At 40.3% G+C, this 20,784-nt stretch overlaps 1 protein-coding gene across 2 annotated transcripts in view; it reads right to left on the bottom strand.

Moving 5' to 3' along the window:
• Positions 1-20,784, bottom strand: part of KIF26A (kinesin family member 26A) — a 129,391-nt gene that overhangs the window by 27,660 nt on the left and 80,947 nt on the right. For both annotated transcript variants that reach the window (XM_075282627.1, XM_075282628.1), the window contains exon 5: positions 2,458-2,641. In XM_075282627.1, the coding sequence (XP_075138728.1) occupies positions 2,458-2,641 (184 nt within the window). The remainder of the gene's footprint in view (positions 1-2,457; positions 2,642-20,784) is intronic.

The following is a 20,784-nucleotide window of genomic DNA, read 5'->3' as shown; positions in this document are numbered from 1 at the left end:
TAGGAGCATCCCCAATGCTGCGAGAGAACTCTCCAGCGATGCCTCTATCTTCTTATGGAACACCTTCTCCCTGTGTCTTTTTCCCTCCTGGGTTTCAATCTTCTAGGCCTCAGGCCTCGGGGAGAGCTGACTGTGCATGCTCGGGCCACAAGAAAATGGCCGCTTACTCAGTAAGCTGGTGTAAGTGGCCATTTTCTTGTGAACAAAGGTGAACCGAGGTATGTTGCTCATTACTGTAGGCATGTTCTCTGTAACACTAGGGTTCCATTTGAATATGCTTTTAGGAGAAAGTAGACTTCCTTCACAGTTACTCTTTCAATGGTTCCTACAAGAGATTACACATACCACCTTCCCCCCCAACAAGGTTTATGAAAAGGCGTTATCCTGATAGGACAACCCCTTTAAAGAGGTTGTCCACTTTGGACAAAGCTAACTACTAGAAGTCCCATCATCTGGAGGAACATTTTAGTGTTTCATTTTGCTAGAGACATTGAGAGTTACCTGTGCTTCAAGGATAAATTTTCTAGTCACTCTCTAATCTTGTTTATTCTAAACTTAGAAACCCCTAGTATGACACTTATGAAGCATTTGCTAATTCCTTCAACACTATTTATCCACAACAGATCTTCTGTCTTGGATTGGAAATCTCCATTTTTCTTGAGGTTTTTTGACACCCCTCATCCACCCTATAAAGGGGTACTGTAAATGGAGGAATGCAGTAACTATACCTCGACCAGCTGACAATGACTTTACATTACTATTTAGTAACATTATTCATACATTATATATGCACATTAGCTGGACCATAAGGGAGGGTTCACACGGTGTAACGTGCCGTGTGATGTGGCACGTAGACGCCACGTGAGATTTTGCGGGCCCTTCACGCTCCCATTGATTTCAATGGGAGCAGGGATCGTATGCGCTGCGCTATTTTGCGGCCGCATGTGAACCCTCCCTAAGATTGGTCAACCTTTGGGCCCTCAAGAGCAAGGCCCAGTTGTACATGTAACCTTTACCCTGTGTGCAGTTTGATGAGTATGTTCTTTATAACATATATTTGTTGAGTTAATAAACGGTAACAATCAGATAAATATATGACAGCAGGACCGGTCTACATTGGGCTTGTTATCTATTACCATTGAAACACATAGGTCTTAATAGGAGCTGTATGCACAAAACAGTAAGATGCTTCAATCAAGTCAAAATGGTCCCAGAAGTGGATCTAACCACAACAACAATGTCTGCATGCCATACTGAGGTGCAAAGGTTACATATTCATTATAACTAAGTCAGCCATGCCAAATGCGTGTAAAGGGTTACAAAAGATAATGCTTAGAAATATTACTTCTCCAACTAAATGGTGCATTTATTCATTTATTTAAGAGACCATCTTCTGTTAGGTGTTAGGATATTCAGAAAATGACAAGGACACAGACCTTGCATCTTAAAGTGTTGCACAGATAAAACTGAATAGAGATTGTCTTAGGTGAAATAATATACATGTATAAATTTGACATACAAATACCTCCGCCGCTTGGAAAGTAGTCAGGAAATGGCAAATTAAGATGCTCGGCAGCGTTTTCAGTGAAAAGATGTCTTTTTAATGCCACTGGATGATAAATTACCTTAAGTAGCACATTAATGTCAGAGATTGAGTATAATCCAACTTCTTCTCCGTGTCATCATAAAATGGCTTTCAGACATCATTTGTACTATTCCAACATTAAATTTAATAACTTCCACAGAGACGGCGGGAAAAGAAACTCTGTGGAAGGAGGCTTGCAGCATTGGCTCATTGCTTTTAAAGGGTGAGTTTATGTAAGTGGATGCTACTGTTTGATGTTCCCAACACATTAATACACGGAGTGGATAATTCCCTGCATTATGTTTATCAATGCCAGTAGGATCCTGTAAAGACTGTATAATCTGAGGAGCACATAACAATACAGGGAGGTAACAGATCTAGCGGGGTATGAAATAATGCGTGTCTATTATCACTATTGACTATATTAGCAAACAGCTCGGTGAAGTATTAGAAAAATGTGTACCAGATGCATTTCATTCTTCTAATATACAAGGTTTCCAGGGTGGAGGCTAAGGCTGGACCACTGGGGCATTAGGACAGTGTTCGTGTGGGTCATCACCATAGGAAGCTGTCAGTTCTTTAGCCAGATAGGACACTAGGATGTCAGGAGAACTTCTTAACGTCAATTTCTGAACCCAACCCATGTGAATTAAACCTCTGGTAAAGCCAAAGAAATCAGCTGTTGTTGGCCATCCACGGCGACCAGATTCTCCAGAGCAGGGCCTGCTGATACTTGGCGTCTCTACATTCTGTCTGATAGAAGTATGTCAACTACAGTGATGATAAACCCTACTTAGCTCTCAAATTTTACCTAGAAATGCAGTAACAGCCATAATAGAGACTGTTCAGAAAAAGCCAAATTATTTTCCTACCTTTCCCATGCCTGGATTGTCCTTGATTTTGGACACGGCTCTCATTAAACATGGAGGAGCTGGAGGAGGACATAATTGGAGAATCCCACTGAAGTTGGTTGAGTAAGTGGAGTACTCCCGGGAATGAGGAAGAGGCGGGTGATACTTCTTGCGCTTTGAAGATAGGTTAAGCTTCTGAGCCGCTCTAAAAACAAAGTATCAGGGAAAGAAGTCTTATTACTGTGAACACCCAGCGTCATTCAGGCCATCAAAACAGATGTTCATTGTCATTTCTGCCTGTTTAACAAATCAAGTCATTTCATCCTAATCACATTTCATAAGAACATATCACCAGGAGACTCATAGACAAAACTGTGCGCTGAGAAAGAACCGGCAAGTTACTGATTTAATCTGTCCCCCAGCAGAATTTCAATTATTGCATAACTTTTTATCCAACAGCTTGACAGCTGAGTCCAGGACTTCGGAAATCTCATTGACATCGTAAAAAATGCTTGAATGGTCCCCCAGCCACACTTTGGACCAGATGGGCTTCCTACAGCCAGCAGTTAAGAAGATATTGCAAGCTACTCTAATATCTTATCAATATGATGAAACTACATTCTCATACATATTGCGGGAACTCCAGTGCAAATGAAAATTCTTAAGCAGGCAGATTTTTCATTTTCTTTAAGCGATTTGTGTCAAGTTTACAGATTATTACCATACCACTGAGTTCGCGATGATGAAGAATATCTTTATGTTCCTCCAGTCAATGGGTTACTTCCTATACATTAGTATAGGCAACAAAGAGCAATTCTGCACAATCACTCTGTTTTTAATGAACAAGGTTGGCTTATAGGATGGAGATGTCTAAGGGCCTTTATCATCTGGTTACCCACAGGACTCCTAACATTCCAAGACACAAAATAAGGGAGAATAAAAGGATCTATAGAATACCCCACAAATTTTTAATATACGAAAGATGAGGTGACTACACAGCATTTAAGAACCCAAACTATAGATGAATGACCCACCCTCCATCTATGGAGAACATGTACATGTCAATATTTAACTGCATTGTAGATTTTATTATTCATCAATAAAGTGCCATAGGTTGTCTGTAAATCAATGCATACATAACAGACCCTAGTGATTCCAAAGTCAGCATCAAGTGGGCTTGTCTTCTGATGAATCTTGGGACCCATTATTGTGCCAGAACCTGGATATATAAGAGGGTTCTCTCTCAGTTGGAAGGAGGACCCTATTAAATTTTTACCCAGAAGTAAACTTGATCCACTGTTACAGGTTCACTTATACTGACGCTAGGTTCACACTAGCGCCCAGAGTCCGTTCTGAGCTTTCCGTCTTGTGCATGCACAAGACGGAAAGCTGTCAGACTGGGTCCAGCCATGTGCGCCAGTGAGCGTTTTATGATCTCCACCCCAAAACCGTTTTTTTTAAACTGGACACAGAGTACTACATGTCCGACTCTGTGTCCGATTTAAAAAAAACAGTTTTGCGGCGGAGAGCATAAAAAGCTCACCGGTGCTCATGGCCGGACATCTTTCAAACCCATTCAAATAAATGGGTTTGAAAGAGTCCTGCAGGTTTCCGTCTCCTGCTCAGTTTTGTGCAGGAAACAGAAACCTGTATGAACGGAGACCGGGCGCAGATGTGAATGAGCCCTTACTCAGTTACCAACTAGGGGCCCTTAGACAATGCCTGAGATTATGAAGAACCCCATTGATCCCTTTAAGCAATTAACAATTGTACAAATATGTGATTTGGGATTTACTTTTCTCAAGTCAAACGTCAAGTTCAATTAACTGAATTTTTCAGTATAAGTAATGACTAATAAACTCACCACTTGGCCATATCAATTGGACCAATTTTGTCAAAAAAGTTGACTATATATAAATATTTATCTGTATAAATATATATTTCCCAAATATTATTATCTAGAAGGAATACAGTCAACAGAAAAACGCTGTTTTATTGATGGACTGAATCGCACTGCTTAATATTTCATATTTAATGATCCAATTAGCAGTTCCTCACAACATTATTTCCTAATCAATGACAATATGTCTAATGCAAGTCATGTAATACATACTTATATGCTTAGGCCCAGATTCTAGGCAAACAGGAATCAATTACTGCGGTTTCTACTTTATTTTTGCACACCATATGAGCAGTTTTCTTTTCTATGCCCTTAGAAGCACGTCAGAGACTAGAAGACACACATCTTCAATATACAATCAGTAAAATGTAGCCGAGAAGCTGATGAGATAATTACATCTCCAAAAGATTCAGCCTGGAAAATCCCCAGTGGAAAGGGGAGAAAGAGATAGACACAGCAATTCAATACTCGAAATGTTCCAGTAGACAAATTTTGCCATTAATGGGAATATTGCATCGGCCAATATATGCAGTTTTTATTTGTATACGTATATAAGAAATAAAACGAGCAGAGAGGATGTTAGCACTTGCTTTTTGGCTCATCTGCTCTCAACGAAACATGAAATTAGAGAAGATATTAAGCAAATATCAAGCGTTTCCTAAAGTGTCACCGTGGTAATCTGTGGCTCATAAGAAGCTACATTAAACTGACATTATATAGTACTGGGAACATCCTGGGGGTAAGCAAAAATATTAAAAATCAATCTAAACAAGCATATTATATACTTAAACGATAAGGAATTTGTAAGTAAAGTAGCAGATAAGGTTATATTTTTAAATAGGTGTCAAAAAAGGCATCAGAAACTAGCCATAATGAGGGGAAAGCTTAGTTTGGCTCAGTTAGCTAAAGCTTTCTGTGGCTTCTGAACCCATATGTTCCACAACATATGTATGATCCTAATAGTAACCCAATTTTTAGTAGACACACCCCAATGCCAATCTTTGGGATGAGGAATATTGTGGCAAGAACGTTTATAACATCAACAGTAAAGCTGGGACGTCTACTGTGTTTGTATGTTCTTCACATCATGCAAGAGTGTCTACCAACTTATACATCATCTGCACTGGCTATGTAGAGGTTGTGAAATTCCAGGGCAAGTGGATTAGCCCTCCATTGTGACTATGACAATACCAGTCCTGCTGTTATAACTAGATAAAACCAGGGGAGATCCCTTCATTCAAAGTACTGAAGAGTCTCCATATGAGTGGAGATTATTTCCATTGTTTTGTTTGCATTTTGGACAAAAGTGTGATCATTTTGCATTCACTGTGATAAACCAGAGAAACTAAAAGTAGGCCGACTTCACGCTTCTGCAATACAGTCACGTTTAAAGGTCCACTACACCCAAAACCAAACCTAGATCACATACAAGGATTATATGGTGTATAGAATTGTGTGGGATTCTGAAAGTGCAGCCATATTACTAGTCATATTGGGCCATGTAAATGACATTTAGGATATAGATCATTCATCTGATAAAGGGAAATCTTAAATACATCAACTGTATAAGAGTCAACCAAAGTGGAAAAAGTAACCTTATCCAATTACTGTAATTTTTAGCCTATGTGTTTTATTTTAGGGTTTATCTTCTTTAGTTCAAGGATTTTCCCTTTCCCATGTAGCATAGAAAAGAACATTGTATCTGGCACTTAAGAAGGGATTATGAGAATGAATTTCCTGCTTCTCCAAATGATCTTCTGCCTGGACGGAGAAGGAGATAATTCCGGTGCACTCCTCTTCTATATTAGATCAGTCTTTGTTGTGCTTCCTTTGTTGGTATTCAACAGACAGATTAACTTTAATCCAGTCTAATTTGCGCCGCTCTGAACCACAAATGCCCCAACACAGTCCCCTCTGTGCTCCTTTTGTCCCCTTCTCTTCCTAAATATGGTCTCTCAAAATAGGGTTCACTAGTGTGAAGACAATTGTGAATTGTCTAGGTTGTTGAACCAAAAACCTGATGTGAAGGATGATGAAGTCTTCGGACATGTCCAGCACTTCTGTCTTATATTGTTCCTAAAGTCAACTGATAATTAGCTGTATTACAACTAGTTGTCTCACTACTAATCTCCTCCATAACACACAGCGTCTGGGCAGGATTCCAAGGAAATCCAGATTTATTTGGACATTCAGACCAGCCTCCATTAAGACTCTTGTGCTAGCACATTTTATTTTACCCTTGATGTTTTAGTAGGATTTAAAGGGATTGTCTGAAATTACAAAACAGGATGTGCTTTTGGTTCACAAACAGTGCCACTCTTGCTCATGGTTTGTGTCTAGTATTACAGCTAACCCCTATCCTAAACTTTGTACATGAAAGACTGTAATAGCCCTTAGTAAAGTTCCACCAGAGGTTCTTTCCTTGCCTTCCTTTGCCTGGGGGTATAATAGAGGTAAGAGTGTCTTCACAGCAAGATTAAAACTAAGCAATCACATCCGTAATAGAGATGAGCGAACACTGTTCGGAACAGCACGCTCCCTTAGAAATGAATGGACGTAGCCGGAACGCGGGGAGTTAAGCGACCGGCCGCTGGCAAAGTGTACGTGCCAGCTGCTTCCATTCATTTCTATGGGAGCGTGCTGTTCGGAACGGCTGATCTGAACAGTGTTCGCTCATCTCTAATCCGTAACTATCTGGGACAGAATATTTGATGCATGGTTGCTCCATCTCCTTTCCATGACCCTTGAATTGCTTCCCCACACTTCCACGTGCTAATATTGTAAGGCCTACAAAGAAAGGAACCTGCACTGGTTCTTGTCATTCATTAGATAAGAGATGGTGCCAAAATAGAATGGACCCCCTACATACAGACTTGTCTTGGGTCCTGAATGGTTTAGCCACATTATTATACATATTCTGCTTGGAATAAACCCACACTTTCTAAATGTTGGAGTGCTGCCATTTTTTCCACTTCTCACATTATTATACAGTGATACAAGAGGTCGTGCAGGAAAAATACGGCTACTTTATTAAAAAAAAACAAAAAAAACAGTGCCACATCAATCTATGGATTGTGTGTGTGCTAATGCAAATTATTTTTATTGTCATGAATGGGGCTAATGTGGAACCTAATCCACTTTAATATATTGCCATATAGAAGAAAAGTTAGAGCACTTTACAGCAGCTATAAGAAAACCTCTCTTGCGTCAGGCATGATCAGCCATAGCTTATGGGGTTAGGTAACATAGGTGGCAGAGATATTCTCCCACTATACAGTAGGGTGTATGGCAAATGATCTTTATCTTGATTACATGGGAAACTTATCCATAAGGGAAGACAAAACACAAATAAAGAATGACGTAAGCCAAGCATTTACTGAGATGTTTACATTTGTTCTCTCTGCAAGGGGCGCCGTACGTAACATAAACATTCTCAGCATGTAATGGCTAAGAATGTTCCACAAAGTTAAGAGACGGCGAAGAATGAGGCTTTCCCAGGTTTACAAAACAGCCTTGGTGTGGTCTCTCCATACAAAGGATTATTGAACGGACCTGCTAATGGGGGCTTCATGACAGAAATGTAGCACAAAAATGTTCTTTTTCCATATTGTATATTCCAATTATCTGCTACTAATAATCCCAAACTTCTAAAGTGCCCAAACACCTTCAATAGCTGTTGCACACTTGGTTCAGTGAAGCGTACATGTATTTTCAATGAGTGCAGGAGAGTAGCTGTCAACACCTCTGGTGACAGGTTACCTCCAATGTAACAAAGGATAATGATGAGATTCATCATGTCGGATCCTTTCTTTCCCTAATATTATCTGTTGAGGGGAATCGAGGGGCCTCATTCACATGACATCTTTTCTCTTCTCTTTTATTTGTGTATGGCCTTGAACAGAGTACATGTAATGGACCAACACTATTGATCTAGAGGAGGCCTGATACTTTGCAAAATGGTCATGTGAATCCCAAAAGATAGATATAGTTAGTACATAGGTATTTACATAGATAGTTAGATAGATAGATAGATAGATAGATAGATAGATAGATAGATAGATAGATAGATAGCATGGAATCTAAGAAATTCCAGTAGATAAATAGAAATGATGATAGATTAGATGGAACATTGTTGTGAAATGAAAATAATTTTTCATTTATTTATTATTTTTCGTGTCTCTTTATAAGAGTGGAGATAAAGGAATAAACCAAAACCACAAAATCAGTAACAGAAAAATAGTCAATATGAATAAAACACTATAAAGACTTGTTCCGTAGCAAGTCCAATGGAATAGTATGGGCAGCAGCGATAATAGCATATTATCTATATATATAAAGCCTGCAGCCTCGTGTCCTTGGAGGATAGCATTAAAAACCACATCTAGTCAAGATGGCTAAAAATAAATGCAGAGCATTAGTGTATTATATATGAAGACCGAGGACACATCGCCGCATTTGTCTCCTTGGTGCTCATCAGGGTCACTGTATAATGATCAGCTTTAATTAACCCTTTAGTAGCGGCCACCTGACTCAGCAATAGCATCATCTGAGAGGGCATACAAGGACAATACATGTTTAATCATCCACTCTCTAAGCTGGCCTATATAAAACATAAATAATTAAAAAAAAGAATATCGGCATGCAACATTGAATTAACAAGGAATTAAACTAGAAAGAATAATATAAAGTGTTAAAGAAGGTGCAATTATCCATACTAGCTTGATAACTCTGGAAAGAGCTTTTAGCACCAATGGCATTCAGGGTGCCCCCAATGTCCCTATCATTTATTGTCCCAGCGAGCCCCAACTCAGTGAATGCAGTGCTTCGATTGGTCAGGCTTCTCCCATACTATATGTGCAAAAGTTGCTTGAATAAACAAGTGGTGCAGGCCACTAAAATTTTAGCAAAGAGGGGTTATCATGTGCCCACCTTAATTACCTAATTTTGAAAAAAATGGCAGCAGTTCAGCAATTATGTAACAGGTCACCATGTAATACTACATTTCCCCAGCAGTGGCCGCTGCAGGGATTGTACTGTCTGGCCAGCAGCTGCTTTCTTCAGCAATCAGCGCTGATTGCTGAGAGATTCTTACAAAGAAAATTTCACTTCTAACTATAGATAAAAGAATTATCATTACCAATCCTCATGAACAATTGTATGGTTAATGATAATGGTTATGATTATGTCCAGCTTTAGGCCTAAAGAATGCAGATCTAATACATAACACAATAACAGGCAGCGATGCTCACATAGAAATGTATACAAGCTCATTAGAAAATTCACAGTAATATAATTAAGGGCAGCATTTTTCTGCATAACAAGAAGTCATAATGACATAGCACTGGCATCTCTGTCCTCCCGCACATATATATTAACCGGGAATATGCCCTACTTCAATGTTATCTTTTCTAATAGACTGAAAATGTCTCTTAAGTAGGAGCCGCATTTTAATAGTCTCCAGTAATTGAATTACACCAATAATCATCTGACGAAAATTAAAAATATTATCAAGAAAACAGAAAAAAATGTAATCTTGCTTCGCACAGGAAGAAAAAAGGTCAAAGCTGTCATTGTCATGAACGATATTCAGCCAAATTAATGTAAAAGCTGTATATTGAGAAGAAAAGGCCATCTCAGGTTCCGATCCAAAAGCCAGGTAGCCACAACTGAAAGCCGATGCACTGCACCGGCACCAGCACCCAGTCACACACTCCGCTCCGGATTCAGCCCAATGAATGGGCCTAGTCTGGAGGAGGGTGTGTCTTCAGGCCGAATCACGAGGCGAAATGGCCTGAAGAATAAGCACTTTGTTTCTTTTTCTGGGAGATTTCAATGGGAGCAGTCTCAATATGCCTCAAAATCCCCTTATATAATAACTTTATATCGTATAGAAGGAAAGTGACTAAGGGCCCCTTCACACGGAGTAAGCGCACTGCTCATATAGACACGTATACATGTGTCCGAGCGCCGCGCTTCAAAACAGAGCCCATTGATTTCAATGGGAAGCGTGCATATATCGACATATACTATATGCGCGCTTCCCATTGAAATCAATGGGCTCTGTTTTGAAGCGCCGCGCTCGGACACGTGTATACGTGTCTATATGAGCGGCGTGCTTACGCCGTGTGAAGGGGCCCTAAGGCAAAAAAAAAACGCATGACAACCCACAATCCCAAACATGACAGCCCATAAAAATCTGGGAGCAGAGGCTTAAATTGAAACTCCTAAGCGCTTGCCTTCCTTGTACTATAAATAATTGTGGTATAGTTAATATAGTAGTGGGGCCCTTCCTCCCCCGGAGTCAGCTCAAATGAAAGGGCCGACTCCGGAGCCGCGGAAACCGCCTGAAGAAAGGGCATCCCGCTTCTTTTTTCCACTAGCGGCAAAAAGGGCCCCATTGTATGGAGGCGGATTTTGAGGCGAAATCCGCCGTCAAAATCCACTCCATTGGCCTCGTGTGAACTAGCCCTAAGTGTCCAGGGCCCAGAAGAGACTGTTATCACTGGACCCCCTATAAGTACGCCCCTGCCCCGGATCTAATAATGCAAACCCTTCTTACTTTCCACTCATCTCAATGGGAGAACACAGCTTAGCAACTGTACGTAACTGTACGTCATGGGTCGCATGGGGATGTATGGAGCGAGCTCACACGCTGAGCTCGCTCCATACACGGCAGATGCCGGCTGTATAATACAGCCAGGACCTGCCACTAACAGCAGCGGTCGGTGCCCGAGCCGATCGCTGCTGTTAACCCTTTACACACTGCGGTCAAACGTGACCGCAGTGTGTAAACGGCGCCGGCGGCATGGGCGCCGCCATGTTTCGCCGATCGCCGCCCTCCTGAACGTCACAAGAGGGCGGTGATCGGTTGCTATGACAGCCGGAAGCCTATTGAAAGCTTCCAGACTTGTCTCTGCATGAGATCTATTAGACGATGCCAGAGGCATCGTCTAATAGAAGTGCTGCGATTTTCCTATTCACTGCAATACTGTAGTATTGCAGTGAATAGTATGAGCGATCAGACTCCCTAGGTTTCAAGGTACCTAAGGGGTCTGATCATAAATGTAACAGAAGAAAAAAAAAAGTTTTTAAAAGTATTAAAAAAATAAAAAAAATATAAAAGTTCAAATCACCCCCCTTTCCCTAGATCAGCTATAAAAGTAATTAAAGAACATTAAACATAAACATATTAGGTATCCCTGCGCTCCAAAATGCCTGAACTATTAGAATATTAAAACATTTATCCCGTACTGCGAACGGCGTAGCGGCAAAAAAAATAAAAACAGCCAAAAAGCGTTTTTTTCAACACTTTGCCTCCTATAAAAAATTGAATAAAAAGTGATCAAACCATCGGATCTTTCCCCAAATGGTATCAATAGAAACGTCATCTTGTCCCGCATAAAAAGACACCACAACCAGCTCCATACATGGAAATATGAAAAAGTTACAGGTGTTAGAACATGATGACACAAATTTTTTTTTCTATTTTGCAAAGTTTATCATTTTTTTAAAAGTATCAAAAAATTTCAAATACTATATAAATTTGGTATCACCGCGTTTGTACTGACACGTAGAACACAGGTAACATGTCATTTGTACCAAACAGTGAATGCTGTAAAAATTAAACCCATAAGAAAATGGCGCAAATGCATTTTTTCTCCAATTGCGCCTCATTCTGAATTTTTTTCCAGCTTCCCAGTACATTGCACAGCATATTGAATGGTGCCATTACAAAGTACAATTTGTCCCGCAAACAATAAGCTATCATATGACTCTGTGAACTGAAAAATGAAAAAGTTATGGCTCTTGAAATGTGAGGAGGGAAAAACGAAAATGCGAAACCAAAAAATGGCCTGGTCCTTAAGGGGTTAAAATGATCAATTATACAACTGTTAAATAAAAACCCCTCTATGTTATCTACATAGCCTAAAATGCTAGAGGCTGCTGACTCACTGCATGATATAATATGGCATTTCATAACCAAAAATAAGAAAAATTTACATTTTGAGGTGCTTACAAAAATCAGAGCATTGAGAGCGCGGCTGGAATAAACACTGACACATGAGGACAATAAATAATATTCACTGTACTGCTATAATAACACAGATAAAGATGTGGGCCGGCTGACTGATATCAAAGGAGCGCTAAAACACCTCTCTACCTCTAAAATTTCAAAGCTATAAAACTAAAGTACATATTTGAGAGCATTTCTGCTGGCTGCGGAGAGGCAGAATGCTTTTATAATGCTGTTAACAATGTCCATTCGCTTTTACGACTCTTGTGAGTATGTGTAGCGCAACGTTCTGAAAAAGCAATTAATTTATCCTAAATACCTGTCTACGCTACTAGTGGCATCTTATAATCTCTACAGTACTGACAAGCACCTCTAGAACAAATACATGTACATAGCCCTATTTGTATCTACTACAAAAATACAGATCAAATGAATGGGTGAGAGACTCCTGCAGGTTTCCGTATCCTGCTCTGTTTTATGCAGGAAACGGAAACCTGCACAACGGAGAGGGCAACGCAGATGTGAACGAGCCCTTAGTTTTTTAAGTAAAGAGGTAAAAATCCTAAACTGATTAATTTCTGATTTATCTTCATAATGTTGGAACTCTATTTTACTTACACAAAACTCAGAATTCCCCGCATAGATATAAGGGAGATTTACTAAGACCCGAGGTTTCCACTGTAGTCTACCAAGTCTCTAGTGGAGGATGCCCCTGACTTATGCTAAGGCACATCAGTTTCATCCTCCGCCAGGTCCCCGTGCTTGGAATGAAATCTATGCTAGCTCCTTGGTGATGTAAATTTCCGAAATCATTTGTGCTAGAAAACTAGCATAAATAATAAGAACAATGGTGGGGGCTGATGGCCCTGTCTCTGCCACGGTCCCACACCACACTGTCATTGTCACAAATGAGATTTAAAAAGTTGTACTAGCAACAAAAATGGCATAGGAACATAATAAATGTGCCCCATACAGTTAATTGATAAAATGTTGGCTGACTGCAGCCACCACTAGGGGGTGCTTTGTAATTTATTGTACAGATTCTCGTTGACTCAATATCTATGCAGGGGATTTTGAGCACTCTATCATAAAAATTACCTCTGACCTATATAAAGATACTAGCTTTTACCCACGACTTTGTCTGCGGTGTTTTGAGAATTGGGTGGACACAGACTTGTGAAAGTAGTTAAAAAATGTTGGTGGGCCAGTAAATGAGATATTGTATATTGTGTATGTAGTAATACAGACAATTAATGGTGGTTTGGTACGTGTGAGTGTGGCGGTGACGGTGTAAGGCAAATATTTTCTAAGTAGATGTGGCATCTTCGGCAGGAATGGTAAGTGATATGTACAGTCCTATGAAAAAGTTTGGGCACCCCTATTAAAAGCTACAGGAAGCAACTAGAGGCTGGTATCTTTGCAAAAGGAGGGTCTACTAAATATTAATGTCACTTTTCTGTTGAGGTGCCCATACTTTTGCACCGGTCAAATTTTGGTTTAATGCATATTGCGCATTTTCTGTTAGTACAATAAACCTCATTTCAATCCTGAAATATTACTGTGTCCATCAGTTATTAGATATATCAAACTGAAATGGCTGTTGCAAACACCAAAATATTTAGAACTAAAAATGATTAAGATTTATAGGGGTGCCCAAACTTTTTCATAGGACTGTATATGCATTACAGTATTTTTGTATGTATGTTAGTGATGTTATTGTTTGTGGGGTTTTTTTTATTGGCACTTAGGGGTTTGAACCTGCAATCGTTTGATTGCAAGTCTCCATAGAAGGCAGTGATATGTATATGCATTACAGTAGTTTTGTCCGTGTGTTAGTGATGTGTGATATGTATATGCATTACAGTAGTTTTGTCCGTGTGTTATTGTGTCATTTATTTTATTCCTAGTTGAATTTTTTTTGAGTGCCACTTAGGGGTTTGAACCTGCAATCATTTGATTGCAAGTCTCCATAGACGGAAATACACGTGTATTGCCGTCTATGGGAGATTGTGTGCGGTACTATTATCGGTATCGCACACTATTGTGTGCGGTACTTGTAGTATTCCAAGCACAGACGTGGGAGCGTGCAGTATGCTCCCGGTGGTCAGCGGAACAGGTCGGCTCGTGGGAGGTCAGCAGCCAGGAGCCGGCCTTTAACTTAGAAGGTATGGGGAAGGGGTCATTGGGGAAGGGGTCATTGGGGAAGGGGTCATTGAGGAGGGGGGGGTTAAATGTTAAGGGCTGCAATCCTTTGATTGCAAGGCTCCATAGACGGCAATACACGTGTATTGCCATCTATGGGAGATTGTGTGCGGAGGTCAGCAGCAGGTTAAATGTTAATGGCTGCCATCGTTTGATTGCTGGGCTCCATAGACGGCAATGCACGTGTATTGCCGGCTATGGGAGACTGTGTGCGGTACTATTATCGCGGCTGTCTATAGACCAGCCGCGATAGTAGTCTTGTAAGCACAGACGCGGGAGCTTGCAGTATGCTCCCGGTGGTCAGCGGAACAGGTCAGCTCGTGGGAGGTGAGCAGCCAGGAGGCGGCCTGCAACTTTGAAGGCATGGAGGGGGGGGGGACACTTGTATTGTAAGGCCTCCGGGTGTAGCGGAGAGCCAGTTACTGTTTGGGGATGGTGTGGAGGGCCGGCCCGTATGGGCTAGGCGGCGGGCTGTGGGGAAACGCTAGGGCGGAGGAGACTGGAGAGAGAGCAGGAGCGTGTGTGCCTGGAACTTACCGCTGAGCAGGCAAAGCAAGGTAGGGAAGGCAAGTTTGAGGGTCGGGGATGACTGTGGAATGCCGGCATAGACTTGTGGCGCCGCGGGCCAGGCTTTCTGTACGTTTGAAGTGTAGGCAGGAAGTGTGCGTGTGGCCTCCTCAGTGGAGTGTAGTTCGCCTGGGGCTAGGAGTCCTGCTTTTGTGAGTGTCCTGCTAGGAAGCTATGTTGTGTAGACAAAAAGTAGCCTATGACTCAATCCTAAGGGAAATCTAGGTTTGTGGAAATTTGCACGCAAATCCGTCCAGGCGTTTTAGCGTGATTGAGGAACAAACATCCAAACTCACAAACATCCAAACATCCAAACACACAAACTTTCACATTTATAATATTAGTAGGATACGAACAAATGACTCTTTGCAGACTATTGGACCTTAGACTGTGCTAAATGTTGCAGACTCGCTTTATGCAAATTTTATTCAATGGCAACATCCATAATGGAATACACTGCAGCTGCTATGGGGGAACAGGTAATGAGGTCTGAAGTTTATTTTATGACACCAAGTTTTTTCCATATGAGAGGTAAGATTCAGTGCAGGTTTCTCTTTCTCCACAGTCATATCAGTACTTACTTCAATAAGATGGTTCCAGGCCCTGCAGTCCTTTGATGGGGTAATAAGGATTATGGTGTTATGAACCAATATCATAGCAGAAATTGATGATTTTTGTAAAATAGTCTAAAATGAATCCAAAACAAAAAAGTATGATGACTTGGGGTTAAAAGAACTTGTGCTGTTCCCAGTATTCACTTTCTCCACATTCGTATCTAATTCTGTTCCTACCGAACTATAAGCTACTAATGCTAGATGATTATTGGCAATTTATGTTCATCCTGAAGACACATCATAAAATCTTGAGACTCCTTCATTCCAATTAATGGTTCTACAGAACAGGCCCTCTCTACCTTACCTGCAAGACGTCCTGACTTATTTTATTTTACCCTTCTCCCCTTTAATAGAAACCGTCTTTTAAGACACCTGTGAGATTTCTCTCTTTACAGCTTAGTGTCAAGAAGTGGAATAAAACAAACTTATGGCTCATCCCCAGGCGCTGAAATATAAAGTGACCGAGGACAGTGTCTGGATGGAACCTGGTTAACTCCTTGCCAGATTAATGGCAATAATGGTATTGATATATCAAGGTCCTAGCTTTTATTCTGTTTGGCCGGTTAAATCTGCAATATGTTCCATAGAGACATGCTATCCAGACTAGAAGGAAGACTTTACATTAGCTGGAAACAATCACCATACATGCATCAATTATCAATTATACTCTTCCATCTATAGCCATGTATAATGTTAGAAAAAGTGCTATTCTAAAGGTTTTTAAGGTGAACATTTACACAACAGTGCCTCTATACGGAGCATCAATACATCCAGAATTACGGCTCATATATACCGTCTGTATGTCATTAGTACTGCATTAGTATCATGGATCTGTAACATTGTCTATATGTTACAAATGTGATGGAAATACTCGCAAGCCATACCCTGAGTAAAGTAATACTAATGTCATGACAACTGATGCAGTTGTAAAATTCCCAATAGACTAAAACTGACTCCTCAATAAGGACCATACAAACATAATAAGTATTAAAAGGTACATATACAGGAACTTAACCTAAGGCTAGCTTCAGATGGCCATATCTAGATTAAACCTGTATGAAGGTTAGAGAACCACGAAACCCTATGGTAATCTAAATGAATTTCAGTAGAACCCCTGTGGTAACAAATATGAACATTAAAAAGTAGTCATATTATAATATAATTAACATATTAAAAGGGATGTCAGGCTTGGTCATCAATAAAAGATCCCTGATGATCAGCTATTTGAAGGGGATGTGGCAATTGTTAACACTCAACACAACTAATGCGATGATTGGTATGTGTACCTGAATAGCACTGAAATCAAAAACTACACAATGATACACAAAAAAATAACTTTTATTAATTTATTAAATGTCAAAGTAACCACCCTATTAAAAGAAAAAATGGGCAGGTGTTGACAATTAAGGCCTAGGACATTCCAGATATTCAAAACCAAAAGAGGTGATTGCTAGCTTCAGTACGGCCAGTTTTCCAACATACGATGCGTGCAGCCCGGCCGGCTGTAATGAAAAGCTGGCCGGGCTACACGCATCGTATGCTCTTTAATCCTAAAGCCATTGGTGTGTACTTCAGAACACCTTGGCTTCTCTTCCATGATATAGCCTCTGATGAGCTGGTGCCTGCCAACAGAAACTCATCACGCGGGGCATGTGGAGTGTGCATGTGTGCCTAGTAAAGTTGAGCCGATCTTGAGATTTCAGGATCGATTTTAAAATCCAATTTCCGATCATTTTCCAGCCAATCCTGATCCCAATCGTGAAATTTGCTTGATTGCCGATCGGGATCCGATCTTTCCCGAACCCAATTGCTCAAACTCAGTCAATGCTTCTCTATGGAAAAAGGTCACTTTTAGGTTGAGATGATCTTGAGAGCTCAAAATCATATTTCTGATCATTTTCCAACAGATCCCAATCCCGATCGCGATAGTGAAATTTGCTTGATCACCGATCGGGATCTGATCTTTTCCGATCCTGATCGCTCAACCATAGTGCCTAGCAATGTGGGTGCAATGTGTGTATGGTCATTCCAGATAGAAATGGGGGTATAATGTAGGCCCTCCAGTCAGTTGCTAGTCAGTTAGTGGAGTCGGTCCTTTACTGGCTGTATTAGTTATTAAGAATGTGGTTGATGGTGCTGACAGTTCTTGATATAAACTACTCATTGTTGGTCAATACCTATTTACTTCTGAATATGTGTCTATAGTGAAATTGTGTAGGATCGCACTAAGACACGGTAAACTTAGCGCCACAATGTTGGAAACTGGCCGTACTGAAGCTACCAATCACCTCTTTTGGGTTTGAATATCTGGAATTTCCTAGCCCCTAATTGTTAACACTTGCCCATTTTTTCTTTTAATAGGGTGGTTACTCTGACTTTTAGTAAATTAATAAAAGTTATTTTTTAGTGTACCATTTTGTAGTTTTTGATTTGGATGTGGCAATTGTGCAAGCACCATGACCCCTTCACTATTTACACTTTAAGATAACCCTATGACTCTACATTATTCTAAATTTAAACTGAACATTGGGGTCTCCAGATTTTTCTGCGCATTGAAAGAGGCCTAACTTATAGTTTCTCAACAAAGCAGCCAAAGTCGGACGTTACATCTCAACATAAGGTAACGGGCTGTTTTTGATTTTCTTTTCAGGCAAACAAAGCATTTTCATACATCATACTAGCTAGTTTACCAATTACTTCAATGTGTGAACATAGACAGATACCCTTACATTTTGTATCTGTTTCTCGTGCATGATAAAATCCTAGAATCCCAAAAATTCAAAGCTTGTGGCAAAATAATAACAAAAAAAAGCAACTTTGTTTGATTTTTCAACCACCTTTTGTTAGAAGAGGAATCTATGGGTGGAAAGCGGGCTAATTAATCATTGGAAACAAGCAAAGCCATCCCTCACATTAATCATCCTGTGCTGGGTGATGGCACCCACTGATTGTTTGTTTATGTAGCTAGTCATGCATTCCCCGGTGGAAGCCTCATAGCAAAGCGGTTCAACAACTCACTTTTTTCAAAGCCTTGATTTGTTCTCCCTGTCATCGCAAAATAAAAATGTATACTTGACATCTTTATCATGGCTGCATAATTAACCGTCTCATATTCCTGCTGAGGGTGATTTGGGCTTCATGGTAGAGAAGCGAGTGAAGAAATGTACTATAAAAAGAAACAGATTTTTCAGGCAAATAATAAGTGGCTATGTATCTTCTAGAAGTTGTGCATGCTTCAGATCACTCAGTTCTGCATCTCGCTATGGACAATAGGTACAGCTGAGTTTAATATTACAATTATTGCTGACTGCTCAGATTTGCAGTCTGTATTATGGCTTTAGACCATTTTAGACCGGTATGGAAAGAATGCTGGAAAGTAAAAATTCGTTCAATAACATAAGTGTTAATTAATAAAATGAAGTGAATGGATAAAAGTGAAATCTAAATCCCACCTATATCTGGTGTGATCACCCTTTGTCTTGAAAATAGAATCAATTCTTCTAGGTAGACATGCAGACAGTTTTTGAAGGAACTCGGCAGGGAGGTTGTTCAAAACATCTCGGAGAACTAAGTACAGATCTTCTATGCATGTAGACTTGTTCAAATCCTTCTTTATATTCATATGATACCAGACAGACTTGGTAATGTTGAGATCGGTGCTCTTTGGGGGTATGTGCCAGACCACACCTCTCGCAGCAGAGAAATAACATAAAATTCCTGGGCCTAATGTAAAATCTATCTAGTAAATATATTGTTTATGTACTGATCTCATGTTGGGAAGAAACACCCTATGCCCCCCCCCCCCCCCAAGGCACCCCCTGTATCCCCACAAATTTCGCCCCTGTCTCCCAGCTCTACTTTAAACCAGACAACCCCTCCAGGAGCTATATAGTGTACCTGACCACTCCTTTCCCTGCTCTTCTGTGGCCTAGACCACATGCAGTCCCGAGGCAGTCTAATCTACAGTCCAATAAAACACTGCAAAAGTTCTACGGTAATTTGTTATATTGTATGCTAGTAAACTGAAAAACTATATGAACCAAGATGTCTACATTTAAAGTGTGTTTCTCCCCTAGAATTTTGGCTTTGCTTAGAAGCCTCCGTTGCCAGTCCCAACAAGACTGACAGAGAAAATGGTGCAGGATGTCGAGCTACATGATGGAAATCCAGTGGTCCCCATTACAGTCAATGAGGTAAGTTAGCCAGCCATGGTATCTTCTCTGTCACAGATCTGACACTGCTGTCATTTTCGTTGTGATGTATGGCATAACATAAAACCATCAAACTTAAAGTAAAATCTAAACTCTTCTTTTACAACAAGCCTTTGTATGTTTTTCCACGAAACATAAGTATTCAAGACCACAATGCACCTTTCTAGACAAGCCTGTCGTGTTTAGAAAGCGTATCTGAGCTTTCTCCTCTAATATCAGACTAGAGGGGCTGAAAGAATAACCAAATAATCGAATGCAACCACATCTCTCCATAAAGGAGCTCAAGAAAACACCCATCAGAAGGAACATGACAAAAATAAACACTTCTACGCTATCAGATCAAATGCCATCTGCTTGGCACAGTTCGAACTTCCAACAGGCGTCTAGCAAGTGAAGATAGCGCGCTTCTCAGTCACATATGGTTTGTATGTTTTATGCTCCTTACCAATTACACTAGCAATAAATCTGAGAATTTGGAGGGAGATTCTTTTCAATCTGGCCCCGTTCCTCAACTTCACCTCATGTAACAGAAGGAACATAAAAAAAATTGAAAAGAAAAAAAATGTTAAATGTCAACACCCCTTGTGGCACATTATAGCTCCGAGGCAACTTTGTTTCCATTCAGTTTAACAAATGTAGTGTTATTTTACTTCTGGACACTGTCAAGAACCATTGCCAAAACATCAAACGACTTAATTAAAACCCAAAAAGACAATCTGCCTTGTACTAAATATTTTAATACGCTTAGATTTTATCCCATTGCTTTCCTTCACAACTACCATAAATTTAGTCATTGTGAAGGGGGAAAATTGTGCAAGGAATATTTTCCCACAAAAATTC

The sequence above is a fragment of the Leptodactylus fuscus genome, chromosome 7, assembly GCF_031893055.1.
Source record: "Leptodactylus fuscus isolate aLepFus1 chromosome 7, aLepFus1.hap2, whole genome shotgun sequence".
Lineage (NCBI taxonomy): Eukaryota > Metazoa > Chordata > Amphibia > Anura > Leptodactylidae > Leptodactylus > Leptodactylus fuscus.
Note: the sequence above shows the minus strand (reverse complement) of the source record. Positions and strands in the feature narration are given on the sequence as shown.